The 25,187-nt window shown below is 33.5% G+C and overlaps 2 protein-coding genes across 5 annotated transcripts; one reads left to right on the top strand and one right to left on the bottom strand.

Moving 5' to 3' along the window:
* Positions 1-1,303: 1,303 nt before the first annotated feature.
* Positions 1,304-8,227, top strand: LOC126773727 (transformer-2 protein homolog alpha). Of its 4 annotated transcripts, none has more exons than XM_050494828.1 (8): positions 1,304-1,507; positions 1,616-1,749; positions 3,419-3,581; positions 3,901-4,029; positions 4,857-5,032; positions 5,837-5,878; positions 6,144-6,268; positions 7,760-8,227. In XM_050494828.1, the coding sequence occupies exons 1-8, from the start codon at positions 1,493-1,495 to the stop codon at positions 7,783-7,785; spliced, it is 810 nt and encodes a 269-aa protein (XP_050350785.1). In that variant the 5' UTR covers positions 1,304-1,492; the 3' UTR covers positions 7,786-8,227. The 4 variants fall into 4 exon arrangements, with proteins under 4 accessions (XP_050350785.1, XP_050350787.1, XP_050350783.1 ...); XM_050494830.1 differs by having other exon boundaries at positions 7,443-8,227; XM_050494826.1 differs by having other exon boundaries at positions 6,141-6,268.
* Positions 8,228-9,269: 1,042 nt separating this feature from the next.
* On the bottom strand, positions 9,270-24,879 carry LOC126773719 (uncharacterized). Its single transcript, XM_050494816.1, has 10 exons — positions 24,700-24,879; positions 23,661-23,790; positions 17,686-17,790; positions 17,149-17,376; positions 15,682-15,776; positions 15,334-15,565; positions 14,086-15,242; positions 13,565-13,754; positions 12,423-12,640; positions 9,270-12,346 (listed from the first exon to the last, which is right to left on the bottom strand). The coding sequence occupies exons 1-10, from the start codon at positions 24,705-24,707 to the stop codon at positions 12,178-12,180; spliced, it is 2,532 nt and encodes an 843-aa protein (XP_050350773.1). The 5' UTR covers positions 24,708-24,879; the 3' UTR covers positions 9,270-12,177.
* Between the last annotated feature and the right edge of the window lie 308 nt (positions 24,880-25,187).

Below are 25,187 nucleotides of genomic sequence, written 5' to 3'. Positions count from 1 at the left end.
GAGTGTTTTAGATTTCAATAGCTGAGGAGAATGCTAATCCAGTACCATATAAAGATGCTGAAGTACAATTGATAACGGAAACAAAAACAAACAATGCAACGGTTTTTGGGTCAGACAAAAAAATATTTTAATTAAAAAAATGTATTATAAATATTAAAAAGTAAAATGTAATAATCTTAATTTGTTTTAATTAAATTCTGAATTTTTTATCTCCCAAAACAAGGAATGCAGTTACTATGGCAACATTATACGACATTGACAAACTATCTCTGTCTCAATCGCGGTTTCACGGCCCCTTGGTCTATTTGTTTCTCTGTCTACGGTTTAATGTTACTCCTTCTTCAATTGGAATGAGGTATACGTATTGTCAGTTGTCACCTCATTACATATGTAAATTAAGTAGATAGAAACGAAATAAACAGAAAAAAAACGGTGATATTATACATTTAAAAAGGTATACTTCTTATAATCATTTGGGTTCTATATAATTTTCATTAAACAAAAATTGCAAAAAAAAAAACAACAAATAAGTTGGTTATAGTTTTAATCTCTTCATTGTAAGCACCGTATTTTTTTCTTAAATGTTCAGTCTCTACTTCACTTGACTTTTACTTAATAAGATTTCAATTCGTTTAATAAACCTTTATCTGATTTTTTTAACAATAATATCCTGACATATCAGCATATGATTTGTATTTATTTTATTTAATACTTAACATCAATTAATGTTTATTTTTCTTAACTCATTAAATAATAGTTAGAGACAAACCTTTTTAAAAAAGTGGCCAGTTATTTGTTGTCTTTTTAATATTGGTAAATGGTCACCACCACCCATATATTATAATACTATACGAAATAAACTTTAAATATTGTGTATTAATTGTATAAGTATTTAATTGTTTTTTGGATACTATAGTCAAGTGCAAATAATTGGAAAGTGATTGCTTTGGTTCCCCCCTTATCAAGCAATATTATATTATTTGCTTTTCCAAGATAATAGTAAAAAAATATAACAATACATAAATAAATATATTATATACCGTCATTAGTTTTTTTTTTTCAGCCTTTTGCCGTCCACTGCTGGACGAAAGTCTCCCCCATACGCCAACCATCCCGATCTTGGGCAGTCCGCATCCATCCCGAACCTGCCACCTTTTTTAAATCGTCGGCCATTAGTTACTCTGACTTAAATAGCCATGTGGATTTCATTTACCTAATATTTATTTAAATTAATATTTTTTAAGCGTGGCAATACCATAACCATACATTCTTTTTTCAAGTTGATAATTTAAGTTTTGCCGCGCTCCTTTTACTGGCATGAAGCATCACATCATTCTTGACGATATTTAACTGACGCCATTTTGTTTTTCATTGCGACCGCGTTGTGATGTGCTCGTGTGATTTGTATTCGAAGAATCTTGGTTTATATTTAGATTGATTGTGTGTTAATACATTATACTTTTTTTGTTTATTTTAAATACGAATACTCATCATGTCTGATCGTGAGGTACTATAATTAACAACGCAATTCTGCTTTCGCGCCTTAAGCGTTATATTTGATGTTATTTCGTCTATGCGTGAAGAGGACTTAAATAATTATTTTCTGGTGTTACAGAGAAGCCGATCGAGGACGCGCAACGGTTCACGGGAGCCGGCTCCAAAGGTTGCAGCCATGTCGCGTGGTCATAGCCGAAGCCGGTCACGCACGCCGCCCCCGCCAAAAGCTTCCAGCAGGAAATATAGAAGCCCGTGAGTATGCTAACCTATAATTCAATATACTAAAGCGTATAACATCATGTTCTCGCATTTTTAATAGTAGTTATCATTTCTATAAATTGTTGATATCGTTATAACCTCGCTGCCAAGACGACGAAGGTTGCGCAATGATATCTCCAATCAATCTCACAAATCCACAATAACTTCAGTTTTAGTTAGTTGGACAGTTAAGAACTTTAAAAATAATAATTTACTTTGCTCATAAATTACTCGAGATCTATTCCTTAGTAAAAGTTTTAATCATATTTTACGTTGAAAGTACAAACAAAAATTATAACTTTGGTATACGTTACTTAAGCTGTATACATAAAACAATGATAATATGAATATGACCTCTAGCATCATCATAAAAAAACGTTAAACAACATATTTAACAAAAAACATTTCGTAATGAGCATTTTATGAATGGCAATGATTTGCAAGGTAATACTGTAATAGTCACATGTTCAAGGTAATAAAAAATTTAAATACATAAAAACACTAATCTAGCTGATCTTTAATTTAATGAGTTAACATAAGTATTGTTGGTTAGTTTTTGGTTTGAGTTAGTATAAAAGACTGTTTAATCAATATTTGAGATTACCAAGGGAAATGTTTGTCAATAAACTTTTATGGGTAGATAAGCATTGTTATGGCTTGGTGCATTTAGAATGTAAAAAATTGCTGATAAAAGAAATGTTATTGATAGATCTCAATATATTGTTTGTTTTTTTGTTTATTGTTTGTGTTTAAAAATGAGTGTAGTAATTCAGTCTTGTCAAAGTTTATATATTGTCTTCAACAGAATTAGCAAGAGTGTTTCCTGTTTAAATATTAGCTGGTAGCAATTCGAAAAGAAACAATAGGTACATAAACAGTATCTGATATATTTGTCTTTGTAAATAATAAACAGCATCCTAACTTATAAATGTGAAAGTATGTTAGAGAATTTGTTTTGTTTACACTTGTACATCTTAGCTACTCAAACGATTATTAAAAAAATTTCAGGGGTATGGCAAACTACATAGGGTACCGAAAACCTGCACCTCCACACATGTGTGACAATTGTACGAGGATACTAGTCTCATAAAATCGCTTTTGATTTGTTGTTAATTAGCCTATCATGTTATAACAGGACAAGTATAAAGCACTTGTGACAAGTAGTTAGTTCCTTAATGATTATGATTTCTGAGAACTTTAAAATATAGTTAATTAAGCAAATGATATTCGTTAGATGCATGATGGTTGTCAAAAGATTTGTCATCAATATAAATACATTAGCATATCGGTTAAATGTACAAACCATAATTTTCAGTATAGTAAAATATATAAAAACTTTGTTTTTTTTAAAGTTTTGGTTTTGGTAACTCGCAAATAGCCATATGAATTTTAAAACAGGCTGTCTATTTGTGTAGATAATAAAAATAAAAAAAACTTTGTATTTTTTCCATAATTATTAAGAAAAGGAAATAGTAGCAAATAGAAAAAGTTATATGTTGTATTAGACACATTCATTTCTCAATTTTTTTTTAAGTTTAAAAATATTGAAATTTAATGTTGTGTTATACTGATTATGAGATGGAAATCAATTCTAATTAAAAGATATCATTATATATAATTGCTCAGTCATTATGCTCAAAATTAATACGAATTCCTATTGCAGTACTCGTTCCCGCTCTGGATCTCCACGGCGCGCCTACCGCGGTTCGCGCTACTCGCGCAGCCGCTCGCGGTCCTACTCTCCACGTGGCTCTTACCGCCGATCCCATAGCCATAGTCCTATGTCGTCTCGTAGACGGCATATTGGTGATCGAGTGAGGCTTTTGGTACAGAAAACTTTTCATATTTAAACTATTTTTATACAGGGGACTTCAAATCTTTAATTTTCGAATTCAAGTATATTATATGATTTAAAATTATAATAGTTAAATTTAAGATTTTGGAGTTCCTTTAACACTTTCACTTTATGATTAAAAAAAAAATACTGTTATATTAATATAATAACAAATGTTTCTTAAATTTATTGCTGTAAAACTTACTAAATATTTATTTAGTCAAATGAAATATTTTAGTATTTTCCTCCCCTTAAATGGCTATAGGATAAATTTATAAGAGAAATGAATATGTGCTCTATGTTGCCAACAGGAAAATCCGACTCCATCACGTTGCCTCGGCGTTTTTGGTCTGAGTCTCTACACAACCGAACAGCAGATTCACCATATTTTCTCAAAATATGGGCCGGTTGACAAAGTCCAAGTTGTCATAGATGCTAAGGTGAGTCAAAATCTTTTCTTTAGTCTAAAGAGACTAATTATAGCAATTATTAGCACACCTCAGTAAAAAAAGTTAAAAATATAACTTAATGTATACAGTTTTTATAAACTTTTTTATTCTTTTCATAATAGCACCTATGTGTAGCAGTAACCTTTGTGATTTTGAAGTAATGTATTTGGAATAACAATTGTATCTTTCTTATAACTTCGCAAAATACTTATCTGACTCAAAAAAACGCATCTCTGGTCTACGGCAGTTGTAATTGGATTATCTGTGTTAAATTTGGTTCGAAAGTGTGTGATGTGTGAATAACACTAGTTGCTTAGACGGCTGCAGTAAGTAAATTGAAGTATTAATATTCAATAAATAAGTGTTATTATTCAATCAATTTTTCAACGAGTAAAAAATGTTTCATTGAGTATGTCTATGGGATAGAAAGAATTACAAATTGCATTGCATTATACATTTTAAGTTCTGAAGTTGTTATGATTGTTATAAACGATACATAAATAAACAAAAAATATAAATGAATATCAATAGAAAAGTAAAATGTACTATTTAAAAAAAAATCTACATTAACAAGTTTAGTCTCATCATTTTCACATATGTCTTCTATTTACTCTCAACAAAGTCATGCTGTGGTTAAATGTTTTCTGTACATATTTAATACAAATAATTATTAAACAAATATAAAAATAATAATTTCCATTTAAAATAGAAAACTACACTAAGCTTTAGCTACATAAAGAAAAAATGTAACAGTACTGCTCTCCCATAGTCAAAACTAAGAAATACATAATTATATATGCATATATTTTAATTTTTAGACTGGTCGTTCGAGAGGCTTTTGCTTCGTGTACTTCGAGTCGCAGGACGACGCGAAGGTCGCAAAGAACGAGTGCACGGGCATGGAGATCGACGGGCGTCGCATCCGCGTCGACTACTCCATCACGCAGCGTGCGCACACGCCGACGCCCGGCATCTATATGGGGAAGCCCACGCAGTACGTTTACATTATATTTACATGCCATATCTATCTGTACCATACTCGAACTTAATCTCTGTTCACCATGAATGCAGTAATTAGTTGTCAATGCACAATTATTCCCAGAGTGTGCCCAATGGTAAGAACGCGTAAATCTTAACCGATGATCGTGGGTTCAAACTCAGGCAAGCACCACTGAATTTTCATGTGCTTAATTTGTGATTATAATTTATTTCGTGCTTTACGGTGAATGGAAACCTGTAATTTAATAAAATTCTGCCACATGTGTATTCCACCAACCCGCATTGGAGCAGTGTGGTGGAATAAGCTCCAAACCTTGTCCTCAAAAAGAGGAGAGGAGGCCTTTAGTTCAGCAGTAGGACACTCACAGGCTGTTATGGCACAATTATTTAGGACTTGCAAAAGTGTTAATATACTATAGTGCTAATATTAGGATACTTGCTGGCATACCTGCTGTTTATAAAATCCCCAATTTTTATACTTTTTGTACTCATAATACAAATATGATTATGCAACTGTTGACTACCTCAATATAAATAACAATAATATTGAAATATCTTGTCTTTAAAAGATTTATCTCTATCAACCTTCCAACAAAGAAATTACTTACAATTTCTTATAGATGTGGGTATCCTAAGTGTTGGTAGATAAATGAGTAGATTTAGAGTAAATCAACAACAAGATAAGTTGATTTACTAAAGGCCTGCTTGTACAATTACGTAAAATGTGTAAATATATTCAATAATAATGATATGATTAATAAATATATATGTAATGTTTATTTTATTTTTTAATTTGTAGTGTGAGAGGCGATAATGGTTACGACAGGCGCCGAGACAGAGAGTAAGTTAAAATGACTAATACTATATTTACTAATAGCATTTTAAAGATAAAAAAATTGTTACTCTTATTAATCACTATAATATTTAGATAAAATTGTTGAAACGATCATTGGCTAATAAATAAAGTTCGTATATCAATATCATGTTCGTTTCTCAACACATTGACGAGTCCAAAACAATAACAATAGTTAAAAGTTTTAAGTTAAAAAAAAAAAACACGGCACTAGACTGGTATGGTACCTAACCAGCCCGTTTGTCCACAGCAGCGACTACTACTACCGCGGCAGCTACCGCGAGCGCGAGCGCGACTACTACGCGCGCTACCGCCACCGCTCCCCGTCGCCGCACTACCGCCGCCGCCGCTACGAGCGCGAACGCTCCTACTCGCCGCGTAAGTCTTACTACCACCCCTAGCGACCCTCGACACTCTTTCTACTCGATGACGGGATAATTTTATGTAAGGTTACGTCGTAATTATAGTACTTACCCCTAAAGTCACTACTCCTATTGTCGTTGGATCGAAGCACTGTATAACTGCTCTGTTTCATTCTCCCTCTCAAACATGCAATGTTTTTTTTTTTTATAACAGTAACTGAAATGAGAGTGAAGCGCTAGTAATAAGTTGTACAATACATCTGGAACCTTCTCACAGTTAGTGATAAATTCCTATTGCTTTCCTTTCCTCCTTGACAAAAATGTATTTATAAATATTAAATTGTGAGTTGTACCAATTAGCATTTACAGTATATTTTTCTTAACGTTAGAACAACGTTTGTCAGCTTCAAGTAATTAGTGCTACGCACTATTTTTTTTTATTAATAATTGTAATATTAGACAAAGCTCATTTTTATTATTTTTTCAAACTCGCCTCGCAAGCTTTTATTTAAATCTAAGATTATCAAATTATTGTATAAAATGGTGTGGGTAAATAAAACTTACTTTCATCCAATTTCCATGAAAATCAGTATAATGTATTCACCTCATAGAACTTAGATTTATTTCATTGTTAGTTTCATTAATATTTTGTCTTATTTGGTAATGGCCAATTGTTATTATTAATAGAAATATTAGCTTTCTCATTTGATACTTTTTAATTGTAAAGATACCTAAATTTTTCTCTCTTGTGCTGTTGCTAAAAATGCAGTGATAAATAATGAAAAAATAATTTTGAAAAATTAAATAAATAGTGTAGCTGTATAAACGATAAGACGATAACGAACATGTTGTTGACAAAAAATGTAATATTTGCATTTTAGTAATAGTATATCTAATGTGAAATGACAAATTGTATCTAATGCTCCAAAGTAATGCTTCTAAAAGAAGTAAATTGTAATTAGTGTTATCATTAGTGCATAAATACCAAAACAATTATTTTGTATAGTCAATAGATATAAATTTAAAACTGTATATGGACACTTTTTTTTATTCATTCATAATTAATTTCCTCATTTTTCAAATTGCTAATATCCATTTTATAAAATATGAATGAACAGAAAAGTGTTTATTTGATAATTAATTGGTAACAATGTTGGACACCATGGTTACTTCCTTCTTTGGATTTGCAGGTCGATTTTAATGTCGTGACGCTGTCATCATAGAACGTGTAGAATATATTTTGATACACCACTACTTCCAATGTCCGCCGGTCTCTAATGCATTTATATTGTACCTGTACGGCCGGCGTAGTCGCGAGATGAGTTTTTTTTGTAAGGCAGGACTCTGCCCCGGAGACGATAAGTTGTTTATGTTTAGAAGCGATAAAAGGGTTTAGATATAAGTTAGCGAGTAAGCAGCCAGCGGGTGGTCGCCTCTAAGATGTATAAAACTAGCTCTAATAAAGGTCTAACACTAAGTCTAATATTGATTTTGTTTGTTTGAAAAGGTATTGAAACAAGAAGTAAAGGATGAAGTTCCTTGAAAAAACTAACTGTGTTGAAGTTTTGAAAATGTTTGATTGAAATGAAAAGCCCTTTCGAAATGGTCGCTGATCCCGGACCGGCCGGTCGCCGAAAAGAAAGTGTCGGCGCCGGAACGAAGGCGCGAATGTAGCTCGGTCGCGAAAAGAATATGATCGACACGTTTGTAGTTCAAGCTCAAGCTCGCAAGACGCAAGACGGAAGTCGCACGCGCACGCGCAATGATCATATTCTTTATCACACCACTTTTAAACCGAACCGATCCTAACACGTTACAGTATTCTGGTACAGATTATATATATGGTGATCCTTATGCATTTTATCCGATGGTATATATATCTATGTCTATTGATATTAGTCTGGTAACACAGTAATTTAGTTGTAGACCTGTTTTGTGAGCGACTTGTTAATAAATTGATAGTTTTCTAATGTCACCACGATTCTTCTTCATTCATTCTGTTCCCACCTATATTGTCCGTTATCTGTCCTATTTGTAGGTTGATTTCTTCGTTTGATTTTTAGTAATAATGGTTATAACCCACACTACTAATAACTGAAGAATTTTCTTTATGTATACTTGATATAAATTTACAGTTCCAATAATATTCCAATATGTGAAAAATATATGCAAAAACGTATACGGCTCTAAAGGTTACCATTCGAAAATATATTTTTTTAGTGAAAATTTGCTTCATATGGATTAACGTGGGATGTAATCATTTAGCTCTGAAATTATTTATAGTATAAAGTAATATTAATTAGTATTGTAGTGTGTATTTTATGTAACCAAATATTTAATATACATATGTATATATTAAATATATATATATATATATGGACTGTGTTGTGCAGATATTTTTCAACCCAAAGAAACGCGATAGATAGGCAAGCGTGCTACATCTTAGACCGTGTCGATGCTTAACATCAGGCAAGTCAACGGTCGAACGCTGGCCTATTGTAAAAAAAAAAACAAAATTGAAGTTAAGGTTTAAAAAAAGATAACCATTTCTGTAATAAGAGTACTTGTTACATAACGTTTTGAAATGTCATTAAAATAATATGCATATAACATTATGTAAAAGTCGACTATAAAAAAATTGTTTCTCTTAATAACTTTTGCGTTGGGACATTTCTGCACAACGCGATCCACTCAACGGTACAATAAAAAGAACAAATATGAACAAAGTAATAGCTGATTTTTATTTATTTTAACTGCAAGTAAACTTAATTGTCGAGTAATATTTTGAAAATATTAAAAGATACTATAAATTTATTAAAATGTTTAGGATTCAAACCTTCACTAAAAAGTCTTACTTTGTTTATAGGATGTTCATGTTTTATTGTATGATAAATTTACATGAAGGCGTAAAGTGGATATTTAAAGCGCAAAAGCGCGTCGTTTTGTCTTAGTTTGCAAGTCGTTGCTGTCATCGTAGATAGGTAGTTTAGGATTGGTATATATATTAAAATAAAATATTTATGTATGCGTTATTTTTATTGGGGTATATTTATTACATTTTGTAGTACAATTAACAAAATCTCACTATCGGGTTTTTATTAAAATTCTTATCGTTATCTATGTATAATTATAAATAAATACCACAATTCTGTGACGCATTGGCACTCCTTATCTTTATTCGAAGTACACTAACTCATTACAAATATAAATAGGGTTATAACAACAATAAAGGATTAAAAATAGCAATAATAGAAAAAATATAAAATTTGGCTTTGGACGCGATTCGGTGTTTGCACTGTTCTGTTTATATTTTTTAAATATAAAAGTGGAATGTCGAGATGTGATAAAATTATGGTTTAAAAAACCAAAATAAATGAAAATAGCACGTTTCTCGAAATAAACAACATAAAATCTCAAATTTCTTAAACACTTACGGACAAAAGTAGAGATAACAACCCGCAGTAAGCGGAATACACAGTATGAACCGTGAGAAAGTGTTCATAATTGATATTTGTTAATATTTTGTTCTGTGTGTGAACCTGTTCAATTTTTTTTCCAGGTTTTTATTTTGTTTTTACCGAGATAATTTTATGCCCGGTTTCTATTGTCGGTAATCGATCGTTTTTTAGCTACCCAGTGACAAGCCGTTGCAATCATTCTTATAAGTTGCACGACACATACATACGAAATTTACAAACGTAAGCAAAACGAATCGTCTCTTGAATATAAAAACCGGACATCTAACGTTTCATACATCTAAAATAAAAGACTTAGTAAAGAAAAACAAATGTTAAAACAATAGCGGTAATATAACGAGTCTCACAAAACATTTTAAACGAGAAATGGTTAGATAATATTAAACAGAAGCTTAAAACATAACAAGTGTGACAGGTACGATGAACGATATAAACTATAATTGGCCAAAATGTATTCTAATAGTGCTAAATTACGAAGCTACAAGATGGCAAGATTGAGCATAGATAGACTAGCAATATATTCTACGTGGCCGGAAACATACTACCTAGTGGCGAGATAATTGTGAGCGTAGATTTATAATTTCGTTAGGCTAATTTTTAAAATACTACATTATTTGTGTTTGAAAATGGGTGGACTGATTGTAGAAGCATACCTTACATTGCATTTCATAAATGTGCCTAAATGTACTTAATTAATCTATTATTAAGGAATAATACGATTTAAGATTAATTTAAATATACTTTGCCAGTTTTCTTAAACCTAGCTTATAAACCAAAGAAATAAAGCTTTATGATGAAGAAGACAAATTTTTTGTTGCGCAATTCGGCTGGTTATAATAAATAGGTTCTGTATTGTCTTGTACGACTTAGCAATATCTGTTTAAATCATTATTTTTTTTTTTATAGATTATAAACAAGGAAATTTAAAAAATTACGTACGAGCTTGATTTGAATATTCTATTAGAAGAGAAATTATTTTAAATAAATTTTTTTGGGCGGATGCAAATTCAGTCAATAATTTTAAGAAGTTTTTTTAAATGCAATGTAAGGAAGCTTTACGAATGTTGGCAATAAAGCTGCATTGAAGAGCAGCAAATTAATATTTTAGCTTTTATAATTTTCTATTTTTTTTATAGATGGATTCAAAGATATGTATTTGTCCTGTAAACTTTACTACGGACTAACTAGGAAATTGGCAATTACGAGAACAGAATTACGTTAATAAGTATGTAGTCTAGTCAAATAGTTGAGGAAAATTTTAAACTAATTTCTACTTTAACCATCTGTCATTAACTGTTAGGCCTCTTGTTGCATTGTCTTCACGGCACTGTTTCATTGCGTTTCATTACAGTGCATAATTCACAAGGAAAAAATTGCTTTTATACAATATGAAAAACTAATTAACAAGGCGAAAACGTCCAACTCAGTAAATTCATTATCAAATAACACTGATACTACACATAACCCCAACGAGATAATGTATAAACTTTTTTTAAATTATCGTCAGCGTTGTATAGCTGCGGGTTCTTATTATTGGCATCAGTAGGTTTCAGTGTTGTCGACAAAATCAGATGATACTAGTGCCGTGAACAAGAAGCTATAACATTATAAAAACTATATTCGGTTATTACATATGAAATTGGCTTGGAATTTTTAGGACTCCCAATCGGAATAATTAATCTTAAAAGTTGTCTACCTTCTAGTAAATCGAAAATGGCTACTATATTTATAAACTATTATTCAAATTATCTGTCCATATCAATGACCAAATGAGCAAAGATCTAGATCTCCTATTAAATAGAAGGATTTAGAGCAATCTGACAGGATTGTTGCGAACTAACTGACCGATTCTGCAAGATTTTCGTTTGATTATTAGTTGGAATTGATCATATTAAGATGAAAAGGTTTAATGACTAGTCTTAGTCAGTCCTTATGTTTAGCAATCTCATAATCAATCATCTTGCGAAATCTGACTAAATTCTACAAAAAATCAATAATTACTACCAAATTACATTTTCTCTTAATTCATTTTTCATCAGAATATAAATATTCCTAAATAAGTAAATTAAGGATTAAATTCATTTACATAGCTATATTTATAAAACAAATTTAGAAAAATATATGCTATGAAATGATGAAAATTCTATTTTTAAATAATGGCACCTCTTGTATCTGTAATATTTCGTAATATATATAAATGTTAAGACGTAAAATTTTCTTTCATATATAACGTTACACAGATACGATATATACGTGTACCATTTTTAAAATAAATTAATCAGTAATTAAAAATTGGGATTCACATTACGGAATGTGGATTATCTCATCGGCTATACTCGAGAAAAGTTCTCACCCCCGAATCGTAGTCCTAGTACACGTCAGGAGACGAATTCGAATCTCGTATTAATAGTGAGTTCGGAGAGAGGCGTCGGGCTCCTCGGTGAGTGCATTACAAGAGCAGCGCGGAGTGGTCGCGGTGCAGGCGGCGGCGCGCGCGCAGCGGCGCGGTGGCGAGCGCGTCGGACGGCGCGGGCGGGCCCGCCTGGCGCGCGCCCCTCTCCTGGTAGTAGATCTGCGCCTGGCCGCACGACGCGCCCAGCACCACGCTGTCCTCGCTCCTGGAGCGAGGAAAATCATTTTGATAAAGATAAGTGAAAGCTAAATAAAATTTATGACTTTATTTCTGAGCTTTACCGTAAAATGAATTCGGTCAAATCCGGTCGTTCCTCAAATTCGTTGTGTATGAAGCCCATGGTTGCGATATCGAGCGCGGCCCAGGGTCCGCCCTTCTTTACCGTGCCCCAGTCTGGGTCGAGTACGAGGTAGCTGTAGTCTGAAGTGTCCGTTTCCGTTGCCAGCGGTTCCATACACTTTTGCTCGATTGGACCTAATGCATTCAATGATGTTTCCCACTGAAATATGAAAATTGTAATATATTTATATAAAAAGAATTTGTAGGAGGCAGCAACAGTTTGAGCAGAAGATAACACGGAAACCAAAACTACCAACGCACGGCATTTAACATGATGTCGCATCTTGGTCTCGTCGTTGTGTACGTTGGTTTCTTGTAATTTTTTTTTTTTGTTACTTTAGTGTTACTGTCGTTTGCGGATGCACAAGCTATTTTGTGTTGTGGTGAACTAAATTGTTTGCAGCTTTTAGAAATTACATATCTACAATAAACGTAGACTTTACCCGGACGAAGATATTGATTTATAGGTTCACAGAAGGTGCTACCACAAAAAAGCACTAAAGTTTTGCTGCCCAAATCTGTCCCTCAAAGACAAGATAAATTATGGCTTTGTGTGGCAATGGTAACAAAAAAAAGGATTAATGCTAGTGACCATAATTTTAAGGCTTCGGTGCTGGTGAAACTGCAGAGACATATCTAAGATGCTATATATATTATATTTTTGATCAAGCCATATTGAATTTAGCACTGAGGATATTAACAGTCATAGACGTATTTAAGAGCGTTTTAGATAGTACCACTATTGCACTACTAAAATAGTACTATCATATTAAATTAGAAAATGTTATTTACATATTATATATAAAGCATATAAAATAATTTTATATTCCTTTGATTCACAACCTGTGAATGTCCTACTGCTAAAAACTCTCCTTTTTTATGAGAATGTTTTGGAGCTTATTTCACTATGCTGCTCCAATGTGGGTTAGTGTATACACATGTGGCAGAATTTCAGTGAAATTAGACACATGCAGGTTTCCTCGCGACGTTTTCCTCCACCGTCAAGGACAAGATGAGAGGAATTATAACTATTGGACTATCTCGAATTACTATTACCAAATACCACTTTAAAATACTACTTTACCAAAGCATTAATAGTATCAGCATCATTCGCTGCTTCCATATCAATCAAGGCCAGCAATGCCATATTGTGTAAGCCGCTTACAAAAAGAGCGCATTTGACAGCATTGTCACTATAGGATGGGAGCAACTCTATGTCACAATCGGATTCTGCATCCGATTCGTCACTATCGTCTTGGCGATGTTCTTTTGTTCTGCGGGTAAATATTTACGATTATGTTATTCGTGTAATTAATAATATTTTTTTTAAAAATCTTATTATTTCACTGATTTCTCAATTTCTGTCATTAGTTGTTTGACATTCGAAAGAAGGCGTGGGATTGTTTAACTAATTACCCGTTACCGTACTAGCTTACCGTAGCTACCGTTAGCCTTACTTAAGGTTGATAATACTTAATAGCTACTTTGGAGTACCTTATGTTAGTATTTAAAGTATTTAAATTGTTTGTTAACGTCTGTTTCTATTAAAATTTAGATGTCAATAATGTAATGTTTTTCGATTTCGTAAAAATTTATACATCTCACCTCCCGGAAAATGTCACTTGTTTTTCTAAAGCCGGGGTAAGGAACTCTCTTAATTCTAAAGGTGTCATTACTCTACTACTGTATCCGCTGGATTTGTCTGAAAAAGCTAAATGGCTTAATTTTTCCATAAGAGGCGTCAACTGAACACCAGATAATTTCTTCTTCAAACTAATCGCTTCGGAGTCAGAACCCGTTTGCGTATCTGTATTTTCTGATAAGGATTTTAAAGGTAATGAAAGAGACTTTCTTTTTGAATGATCCGATTGTAATGCTTTTGTTGATTCTTTGGCAACTTTTTTAGGCGTTCGTTGCGGTGATTTCATTAAATCAGAGTCGAAATCTTTAAATTTATCCAATTCACACAGTTTCAAATTGAAGTTGAACATATTTTCTTCTTTCGACTTTTGTTTGATTCCTGAATAATACTGTTCAAGATATTGGTTAAAAAGAGATTCTGATATTGCTACACCATCATTCCTAAATACTGGGAAGAGTGGATCATTAATTGTCATAGTATTTTGACTCTTGTGTTCCGGCGACAGGCTAGAATTATCGTCCATTTTAGAATTCTTTATTTTAATTTTAGAAGAAGTTCTAGAGGTAAGCTTTCTAAACGTTTCTTGCAGATCTGTGACACTTGCGAGTTTACGTATGGGCTCTGGTTTATTGATGAAATGTTCGCCTATATAATTTGTGTCTAAAACTTTTTTATTATCACGTTTTTCATCTCCAACGATGCTCGTGCAATTATCTATATTTTGTAGGACATCTGGTTCGAGATTTAAATTGTCATCGTTATCAGGATTTTGACATATGGATAGCATGTTGCCGTGTAATCGTTTATATTCGACCATAGGTGTGGAACAGACACTGGTTTGGCCAGTGAATACTTTTTCGTCCTCTTTCACATCTTCATCTAATGATTTTTGTGTTTTAAAACTTAAGGAGAGTTTGTTTGGTCGAGGTCTTGGCTTGTTTGTGAAAGGAACAACGTCGGGCATAGTCGGTTTTCTTTCTACTCCAGTATTTTCATCCTTGTTTGGAGGTGATATCATTGATTGGTCTTCTTCGGGAACGGCAGTAAAGAGTAATGATTTGTCTCTTTTCATACCAGATGTAGCGTAGTCGCGCGCCCTATCACGATCTGCTTCTTGTGCCTGAAATTATATATTTTTTAATTCAATTCATACAAAATAATTGTATGGGAAGTTATAAATATTTTATTTGGTCTCATAATTAAACAAATACCTTTTTATATTTTGTTACAACTTCTTCTCCTTTTTGGAAGAATTCTTGCAATTTATCAGTTTGTGATTTTAGATTATTGTAAGTTTTCTTTCCGACGTAAATAACTAATAATTGAGCACCCAACGGCAAAGGTATCTGTGTTTCCAGGCTCTCAGCTGGAGATTTTATTCGATACGGGTCTACTACCGTTAAATATGACGTCAAACTTGGTGGTAGTTGTGTCGAAATTATTCTGAAAATATAAATACTTTAAGTTAAAATATGTTGAAATATTTTGATTCCTATGTACTTATTGTTGATAATTATTGATAAACAGAAAACAAAGTAGGTTTTTAAAGATAATCTTACTTGTTATTGTAAAGTATTACACCTCCTAAAACTCCTTTACTACGACGACAATGTTCTAGTATTTGCATTGATTCCATATAAATAGACGTGGCACTCTGAAACAAACAAATTTTTACAACATAAATAATATGTAATTAAATGTTTTATAGCAAGAATACCATGTTATATTTTGATGTTTAGATCTTTTTTCATTCAAGGTTTTAATTTAATTTGTCATTGTATATGATCATGACGCTTTCCTTTTGAATGATTTCAGTCAAGGCAGCCATTTGTTTACAAGCCAAAGCCAATAGAGCAGGACAAATTATAATGCACCACATGTGTGTGCGGCGTGCGCAAATACAAGTGCACTCTTTATAATCTCACTCTCATAATCCGACGTGACAGCAATCAGACTCCAAAAAACAGCATGGAAATCTATGAATGTCGTTTGGATAGCGGCTGCTTTTGTAAAATACAAAACCTAATAGACCTTTTTCAAAGATAGACTTTTAAGTTTCTACTGTTTCCTTGTCACGTCTGTATTTAGTGGTGAGTGGTTACGTCAAGTCTCCCTGCTAACAAATTTCAAACTATTAAAAAAATAATATGTATATATAGATTTTTTTTTGTGACTCTCGAAAGAAACGCAATTAGCTCATGTTTGACCTGAATTAGCTAGCCATACTGATTCTTATGTCATAATAATTATCAAATTTATCATAATGTAATATAAATTCAGGAAAGCATATTTCCATACCTTTTACCTATCCCTATATTGCTCATACAACCGCCATGACAATATACTACTATACATTGAAGTAATACTTCAATACTACATTGAAGTTTTCGTTATAAAGTTTTCAATTCGCGTCATAATTGTGGTGGATATACTATGTCGGGTTACTGACCAATACAAGTTGGTAATGTAATCCTTAATCCTATTTTACGTCTCGATCAATACGTCCTACAAAATTATCAGTGTTATCGTACTTATGTTAGAATATGTCACTGAATTGCAGTTGTTATTATCAAAAAATAAATAATTGTAAGTTTATAAAATTATATGCCCGTTATACGTACATATGTTTTTGTACCTCTTCATTTAATCAACATTGATAATATATATCAATGTAAATAAACACTTTAATGATCTATTTATATTTGATATCATCCAAGTATCAGAAATAAATAAATTGAAAACGACAAATTAAGTATAGTAAACTCGGGCATGTAATTTTCCCATTTTTTTTCTTTAAATCCGTCAACAATCAGTTTCTGTCAATTTATGTATTTTTCTAGATTTTTTAAATAACAGAAATCGTCATTGTGCTGCTAGATATTTAGATATTTGTAAGGCTTTCTCTAATCATGTAGGTTTTCACTAAGCATGTGTAAAAAAACAAACTTGATATTTCAAATCTTATTAAAATAACATTCGTTTTAGTAAATTAATAACTATAAAAAACAAATATAAACTTAAATTACCTTCGGTAGACTCAGCATTGGCACTCGTTGGAAAATATGGCAACCGTATTGAAGCACTGGTAGATATGTCTCGAAGATTTGGTAGAGTTTCTCTGCCAGTCTCTTTTGATCCTCCATACTAGCTGCTAGAGCTTGAAGGTCACCATGGTATACTTTGATCATAGATGTCAGAAGACTCGCTCGGTTCTTAAGCACCCAGTCAGGGATGTTTCTGTCGCTGCCTATTGCCTAATGATAATAACGTCAATCGATTAAGTTTGAAGTAGATGATTAATAAAATAAAACTGGTTCGTTCGTTCGTTATTCTATAAAAAAAGACAATATATTAGATTATATAATAAATCGCGGTATATATAGTTTCCCCATTTTATTCGACGGTAGCCATATTCGTGTATTTGCATTAATAACCCCAAGCAAGTCAGTGTTGAGGAAGTATTTGTTTGTCTTTGCTTTGACAACTCGAAATTGAAGTGAAAAAATACAACAACATTTATCATCAATATTATTTTTTATAGATATTCGAATATTAGAACATACCAAAATATATCTGCCATATTCTCTGATAATAAATTTACCACTCTGCAACGTAATGGCCAACGGCTGTGAGAAGAGGGACTTAATGCAGTGTGCAGCACCGACGACCTGTAGAAACATTTGTCAAATACAAAAACTTCATTTATTTTATTTATATGTGTATATTTTAATACTCTACAAACAGCAATTGCGAAAGTTATCTAAAATGTAAGCCCAAATCGAAGGTAGACCAATTTTTGAATAAAAGCCTAAAATTATAAATAGTTCGTTTTGGAGGCTACGATGTCACAGACAGGCAAACAAACAGTCTTTAACTATTACTATACCATATTACTTTTCTTTAAAATAATACCTATATTTAAAATAATACCTTCTATTTAGTACTAAATTGTTACTAAATGCTGGTAGTATTTTAAAGCTGATCTGTGGCTGTAAAGTCATTCTGATGCACGTGATTTCAAGATATAATTAAAATTTTAACGTAAGTTTCAGTTTTCGATTGAAATCCAAAAAATATTTTACCAAAACTAATATGTTTAATTGGTTTCTTTTGATATTATCACTTATTTAGCCTGATGTTATGTTTTATAATGAAGCAGAACACATTAAAAGTCAAATCACACCCCTTTGAATGCAGCTCAAACGTACGTATTATGCAGATGAGGTCTACCTCAATAGGCACGCTTTAGGCTGTATTCAAATACGAACTTAAAACTTTCCGAGAGGTAACCCCTCGCTGTTTGCATAATTAATTTTTTTTGTGTGTTGGTACGAAACGGTAACGAATATTAAAGGTATAATACATGAATAGGTTAAAATATTTTGTGAAGATATGGTATACTTTAGAAAAAAATATACACTAAACAAAACTACCTATGTACTGGAATGTAAATTAAGTAATAAGACTTTTTGTTTAATAAACAAAACATTACTTGAACTGCTTTGGGAAGCCACCCAACGCTGAAGATCGATCTTCATAAGTTCGTAAGTGCTAGTTAGCACTTACGAACTCTGAGATTAAATATTTTTCAGCTGGTTGGTAAGTTGGGGACAGCCGTTAAATGTCTTCGAGTTGACAAAATTTTTATTAGATAGGGCGAAAAATCAAAACATATTGAAGATGCATCTTGCAGTCTGAAGATTATGAATTTTGCGATTACTGCATATTATATATTTGATTTACCCACTTTTAGTATGACTACCGGCTAACTAGCTATTTAAAAAAACTTACGGATTTTCATTTTTTAACTTATATTTTTCCGCGTATATATCTATAATGGCCAAAATATTATTAATAGCTTTTATAAAAGATTATATCTACGATTAAAATGAGTGAATGAAACGGTACGGTGAAAATGTGTTTTAAAATTCATAATTTGTAAACGTAAACAATGTCTTCAGAAATATTATCATCAACAGCCAATCATTGTCCACTGCTGAACATAGGTCTATCCCAAGTTGCGCCAAAGCTCCCGGTCCTCCGCCTTCCGCATCCAATCGGTGCCCGCCACCTTCTTAAGGTCATCGGTCCACCTGGTTGGAGGGCGTTCTACGTTGCGTTTGCCGATCCGCGGTCTCCACTCTAGGACTTGTCTACTCCAACGGCCATCGGTCCTACGACCTACGTGACCAGCCCACTGCCACTTCAGCCTGCCAATTTTGCAAGCTATGTCAGTGACTCCGGTTCTTTTCCGGAAAATCTCATTTCTGATTTTATCCTTCAAAGATACTCCGAGCATAGAATTTGTGGAATAGTCCTGCAGTTAGTGTCCACGTTTCGGCACCGTAGGTCATAGCAGGTAAGACGGTATTGGTTGAAGACTTTCGTCTTCAAACATTGCGGTATAGACGATCCTAAGCGAATTCTTCGATCGGCTTCCTTCTCGAAGTTGTTTCTACCGACTTGTATGTTGTATATGATCGCGTTGGTGAACAGTTTCGGGGATATTACATCCCCCTGTCTCAGCCCTTTACGCAGTTGGATCGCCTTCGTCTTACAGTCCTGGAAGTGGATAGTCATTGTAGCGGCGTTGTACAGATATCTCAGTACCTCGATATATCTCCAATCGATATGACATCTCTGCAATGAGTCGAGCACTGCCCAGGTTTCGATGGAGTCGTAGGTTTTCTCGTAATCCACAAATACCATACACAGCGGCTGATTATACTCTTCGGTCTTCTGGCTTGCTAGCTCTTTCAGGACCGGAGTCCCGCCTGCCTTAATCAACTCTGTTGTGCTTCCGTCATCTCCCGGAGCTTTGTTGTTTTTAAGCTGTTCTAGAGCTGCCCTAATCTCGCCTTGGTCAACGACCGGGTGCTTCCCGGAGTAATGGCGCATAAGAGGGGCGCGCTGGTCATCAATACTGATTCCCACACGTTTATCCGATCTTGAAGAGAACAACTACCCATAAAACCTCTTTATTTCTCCGACAATCTCAGGCCTAGAGGTAACAACCCCACCGTTTTCAAACTCAAACTTGCGAGCGAACACTTTCGATCCCCGATTTTACTCACTCGCAGCCTTGATGGCACGGGTATTGGAGCATCGGAGATCGCGTCGCGTCAGCTTTTTTATTGTTCGGCTTAAAGACTTATCTGACTAAAACGATGGTAGTTCTCGTCGTTTCCTCATGAGCTCCAGTGTCTCAGCAGAGAGTTTTGGTGCGTTGTCTCTTTTCTGTGGCGGAAAACACTTGCGGGATGTGTTTTGCAATATTTTGATCAGGGTGTCGGTTTTCTCATCAATACTGCTTACGGTTTCCAACGCGGTAAATTGATTTTGAAGTTCCATTTAGAACTTTTCAGCGCCTTGAGCAGCTTGGAGCATGGTAGGTCGGAGAGTAGACCTCATCATTCGCGATCTTTCGGCTTTGAAGTTGATATCTAGAGTGCCTCGAACCAAGCGGTGACTTCCGGTATTAAACCTGTTGATCACTGAGACATCTCATCATATCATATCATATGTGCCTTTTATTCGAAACGATAAAGTCTATCTCGTTCCTTGTCACGTTATCGGGGCTTCGCCAGGTCCACCTCCTCTGGGGCTTCTTTTGAAAGAAAGAATTCATCAAAAAGAGCCCCTGCGCTTCGAGAAAGTTTACCAGCATTTGCCCCCTGTAATTTCTGCAGCCAAAGCCGTAAGTTCCGACTTTCGATTCACTGCTAACTTATACTCCCACTTTAGCATAGTCTCCCATAACAACATTGTATTGGGCCTTCGAGGTGTTGTTGAGGGCCTTTGCGATGTTCTCGTACATCGCTTTAACCACACCATCAGAGTATGCCGAAGTTTGTGCATATGCATACAGTCGTACAGGTATATAACTGGTACGACCTTCAGGGTGTACCTGTCGGAAAGTTTTACGACAAGGTACGCTACCCGGTTCGACACACTACTGATTTCTACAATGCTGCTAATGAGATCCTTTTTGACTAGAAAACCGACACCACCCTGGGAGAGGTTATCACCTTCGCGGAAGTAGAGTAAGTTACCGGACACTAGAGTTATCGTGTCCTCCCCCTGTCTTCGGACATCAGATAACCCCAGTATATGAAAGTTTATATGACTTAACTCTACTTCTAATTCGGCGAAGTGAGGGTTCAGCCTTATCGAGCGTCCATTATACGTTGCCATGTAAAGTTGTTTTTTACTTCTTCGGTGATTCTTTGCACCCCCTGCCCTGCTGATACCGCGACCGCTATCTTGGTCGGGCCTAGCGGGCTTGCCGGTAACTGGGGGCCTTTTTTTGAGCGCATCTACCATGTAGGAGGGTTTGCATATACCATTCAGAAATATAGCAGCAGCTAATTTTAAATAAAATATTTACCACGAATCTTCTCAAATTATAAATTGGCGAGATTTGGCAGATGGTACCTCTTGGTAACAACTATAAAAAGTTAAGCTAGATTGTAGATTACTTTCAAATAGTAGGTAAATATTTAGGCAATATTTTTTGTGTATTTAAATACCATATTTTGAGTATATAAATAAATAAAAAATGTTAAAATGAAGTTAATACGTTGCATTAAAAAAACCATTTTCCATCCATACAAAGGATGATTGCTAGGATTTGTATGAACTTTGGTCCCACCCTCCAATAGCGACGTGTAATAAATACATCGTTGCAATAAAAACATCAACAACAAAATCATCATTACAACAAAATCAACTTTTGTTCAGCTTAAAAATACCTATCCAACGATGTACCTTTAGCTATTGTAGGGTGACACTAAAATTTGCACCCTCCTGTATTTAAAGCGTATCGATTTTACGTATAAACGTTAAGCGGGTGATTAGTTAAACAATGCTGTCTTCTTCTTTCAAATGTTAAATCAATAATGACAGAGCGAAATGAGTGTTAAACTAAATTCAGACGATAAGTTAATTAGTAGTTTTTTAGTGTCTTGTTGTGAAGATTTGTTTAATTGGATTGCTATTTGTTTATTTCTATTGAAGAATCCGTATACTCAATGCCATTATTATTATAACACAAGTCATTTCTTTGAGCAATTATTGTTAATACAAGAAGAGTCGATACTACCTACTTAAATTATCTTATCAAGTGCTTAACAAATTATTACACTTGCTTTAGTGAGTGGAAAAATCAATAACATACTGTTCGTGTTTGGACGCTGATTGTTTTATTAATAATACATGACAGACATTTTAAAAATAATGTCAACACGAATCGTCAGCATTTTAATAAGAGTATTACAAGTAACTTAATGAGTTCGAAAACGAAAAAAACTTTCTCGAAATTTATCATTTACGACGCACATACTTCCGAAATGATATTAGATTCACAGGTATAAGAATAATAAGATTTAAAAAGTAGTTTTATGTAACGTAAAATAAATTACACTACAATCAATACATACAAATTACCAAACATTAAGTCTCGAGAGTGTTGTTTTGTTAGAATATTAGAATTAATTTTATTTCGTAAAATGTCCGCGTTTACATATTTTGTTTTCGAATCTATAATGTCACATAACCGGTCTCTAAATATGTTGTTGTGGTCATTCTTAATGTTGCAGAACATTTCGGAATAAAATATTATTGACTGCCTCGTTCGTGTAGTTCAGCGATACTCAACACAAACGGCCACAAACACGTGTTAGTCATGGTGTCGCGGGCCGCGTCACGGCGCTCCTTGTTAAGACGGAAAGGGTACCGCTGGTTTTTTAGTGGGTATTCCGATGATGTGTTGATGGGGCGCACTTAGAGCCTTGGACAAATGCGAGCCCCATATACCCCCCCCCCCCACTGTTCCCGTGGGGGAAACGCGTAATGCGTTTTTCCAGCGTTAAAAAAAATATTTAGGTAGTGATTTCCTAACGATTGTTACAAATTAAATTAAACAACTATGAACGGATTTATCGCGTATATTTTAACATTTTTATCATTTCATGACGTTTCAAACACTTTGCAGTGTGTCAACAAGGCCACAAGCATTAAATTACTTAGGTGTTAAAAAAAACCTTTGAAAATTAAAATAGTTGAAAATAAAGTAACATCAAATGGCCCAACCACAAAAGCCGGCGGGCCGCAGGTTAAGTACCATTGGTCTAGTTGCTAGTGTCGCACCGAGGTCGTTGGTTCTAACCGGGTGGGGCCAATAAAATATTACTGGTGTTTTCAGTCAAAAATTTAGGTAACAGCTCGAAGTTGGGAAATTGGCTTTGTTTACACTTTCGTGTCTCAGAAAGTATTTAAAGCCGTTTATTCTGCGCATGATTTCTGACCGGTTGTTTCGCAATTCCATTCCATCGGATTATAAAAGTACACCTTTCCATCTTAGTCTTCTGCATGTTTGGCTAGTCATCGTTGAGGTGGACCGGCATGACCGAAATTCGGCCAGAAAGATATCATTATTACCAAATCAAATCTTTGACACAATTATTGTCTGAAACTTTGTTTGGCAAATTTTACAACCACACTTTTTTGTAGAATGTTTGGTAGAATGTAATTTACTAACCTGTCCAGCGAGGGCTAAGCGCTGAGTGTCTGACACCCATCCAGGGTGAAAGTAAAGCACAGCTTCAGCGGGATCGTCTTCTTCAGCCATGCAGCACTGTGTGTCGTACACAAACACTATCATCATTTCCCTACAAAAAAAAAAACAAATTTAAATAATTATAATAAATTAGTTAAATCTGTAATATATTGATTCTTTTCTCTTAATTTTTATATTTTAAGAAATTAATTACATTAAACAAACTTGGTAATGTATAACATTTGCACAACAGTTCTATTACAGTAAAAAAAAATATATACATCTTATGAGTTACGAATGACCCTCTGAGAGGTTTTACTGTTAGGAAGCTTTCATTATAATAACTTATTTTTAAAAATGTATTAAATAATAAAAATTTAATTTTTATTATTTAATACTATAATTTATAAATAATAGTATTAAAAGTAAATTATATGTAGTAATCTTTTTTAATATTTGAATTGTAAAAGATTATAAAAAACATAAATAGAGTAAATAAAATTTTAAAATTTATTTATAACATGCAATATGCAAATGCACAGCTTTATAAGATATACAAACCATATATATAAAATACTAATTAATGTGTGTTATTATCAGATTAATATGAATTGTGTTTTCTCTACATAATCTAATAACTGGTCATATCTAATATGTTAATATGTAAAAAGAAAAGTCTCTGAACTGTTATCTTTGTCATAAATTTAATATGAGTTCACTGTGAGTATTAACTTCAATTATAAATAATGCTCTTTTATTTAATTATAGCACCTGAGGGAATTACGTTTACTGGGAAAAATTGTGTGAAGTTAGTACTCCTTTTTTTTTAATCAACCAAATATTTGCGTAAAAACTAAGATCAATGTTATCGAGATCCTGTATGCTTCAAAATATATAATATATTAATGTCAATAATTTACGATTTCATAATGTGAAGTCAAGCTTACATAGAGCAGAAATTGTTCAAAAGTCTATTCGTCGATAATGATCGGTTTAACGAAATTAAATACATCATACGTACTTTGCCATCTTGGTAAGTGTTTTCGATGCTCCTTATAAAATACTAAATTTATTTATTATTTAGCATGACACTCGGCGCGATTTTTGACGAAAACAAATCGATTACAGTGCGCGAATTAAATTCATATTATATGCGGTCTTCGAAGAAACTAAATACACGACCGTCATAATTCAGATACATAGTCCGTCACAGAGTAAAAATTTGATTACAATTTTCGATGTGACAACCTGTGTTGCAAGCTATTTTTCTTAGAAACGAGTGAAATAACAAAGTAGTAAGCAAGTCAAATAAAGTAATAAGTATTTAAAAAATATTTAAATTTGTTATATGTGACAGGAATAACTATTTTGCAATATTATATAAAATAATTATTTCTACTGAGTATTGTATTGCTTGTGCGCATAAGATTAAAATTAAAAACATAAATCTTTTTGGTACGTTATCCACCAAAAATAGATGTTAAACCGCTCAATTTACTGTTATTGACG

Source organism: Nymphalis io, chromosome 15, assembly GCF_905147045.1.
Source record: "Nymphalis io chromosome 15, ilAglIoxx1.1, whole genome shotgun sequence".
NCBI lineage: Eukaryota > Metazoa > Arthropoda > Insecta > Lepidoptera > Nymphalidae > Nymphalis > Nymphalis io.
This window is presented reverse-complemented; position numbering and strand designations above follow the sequence as displayed.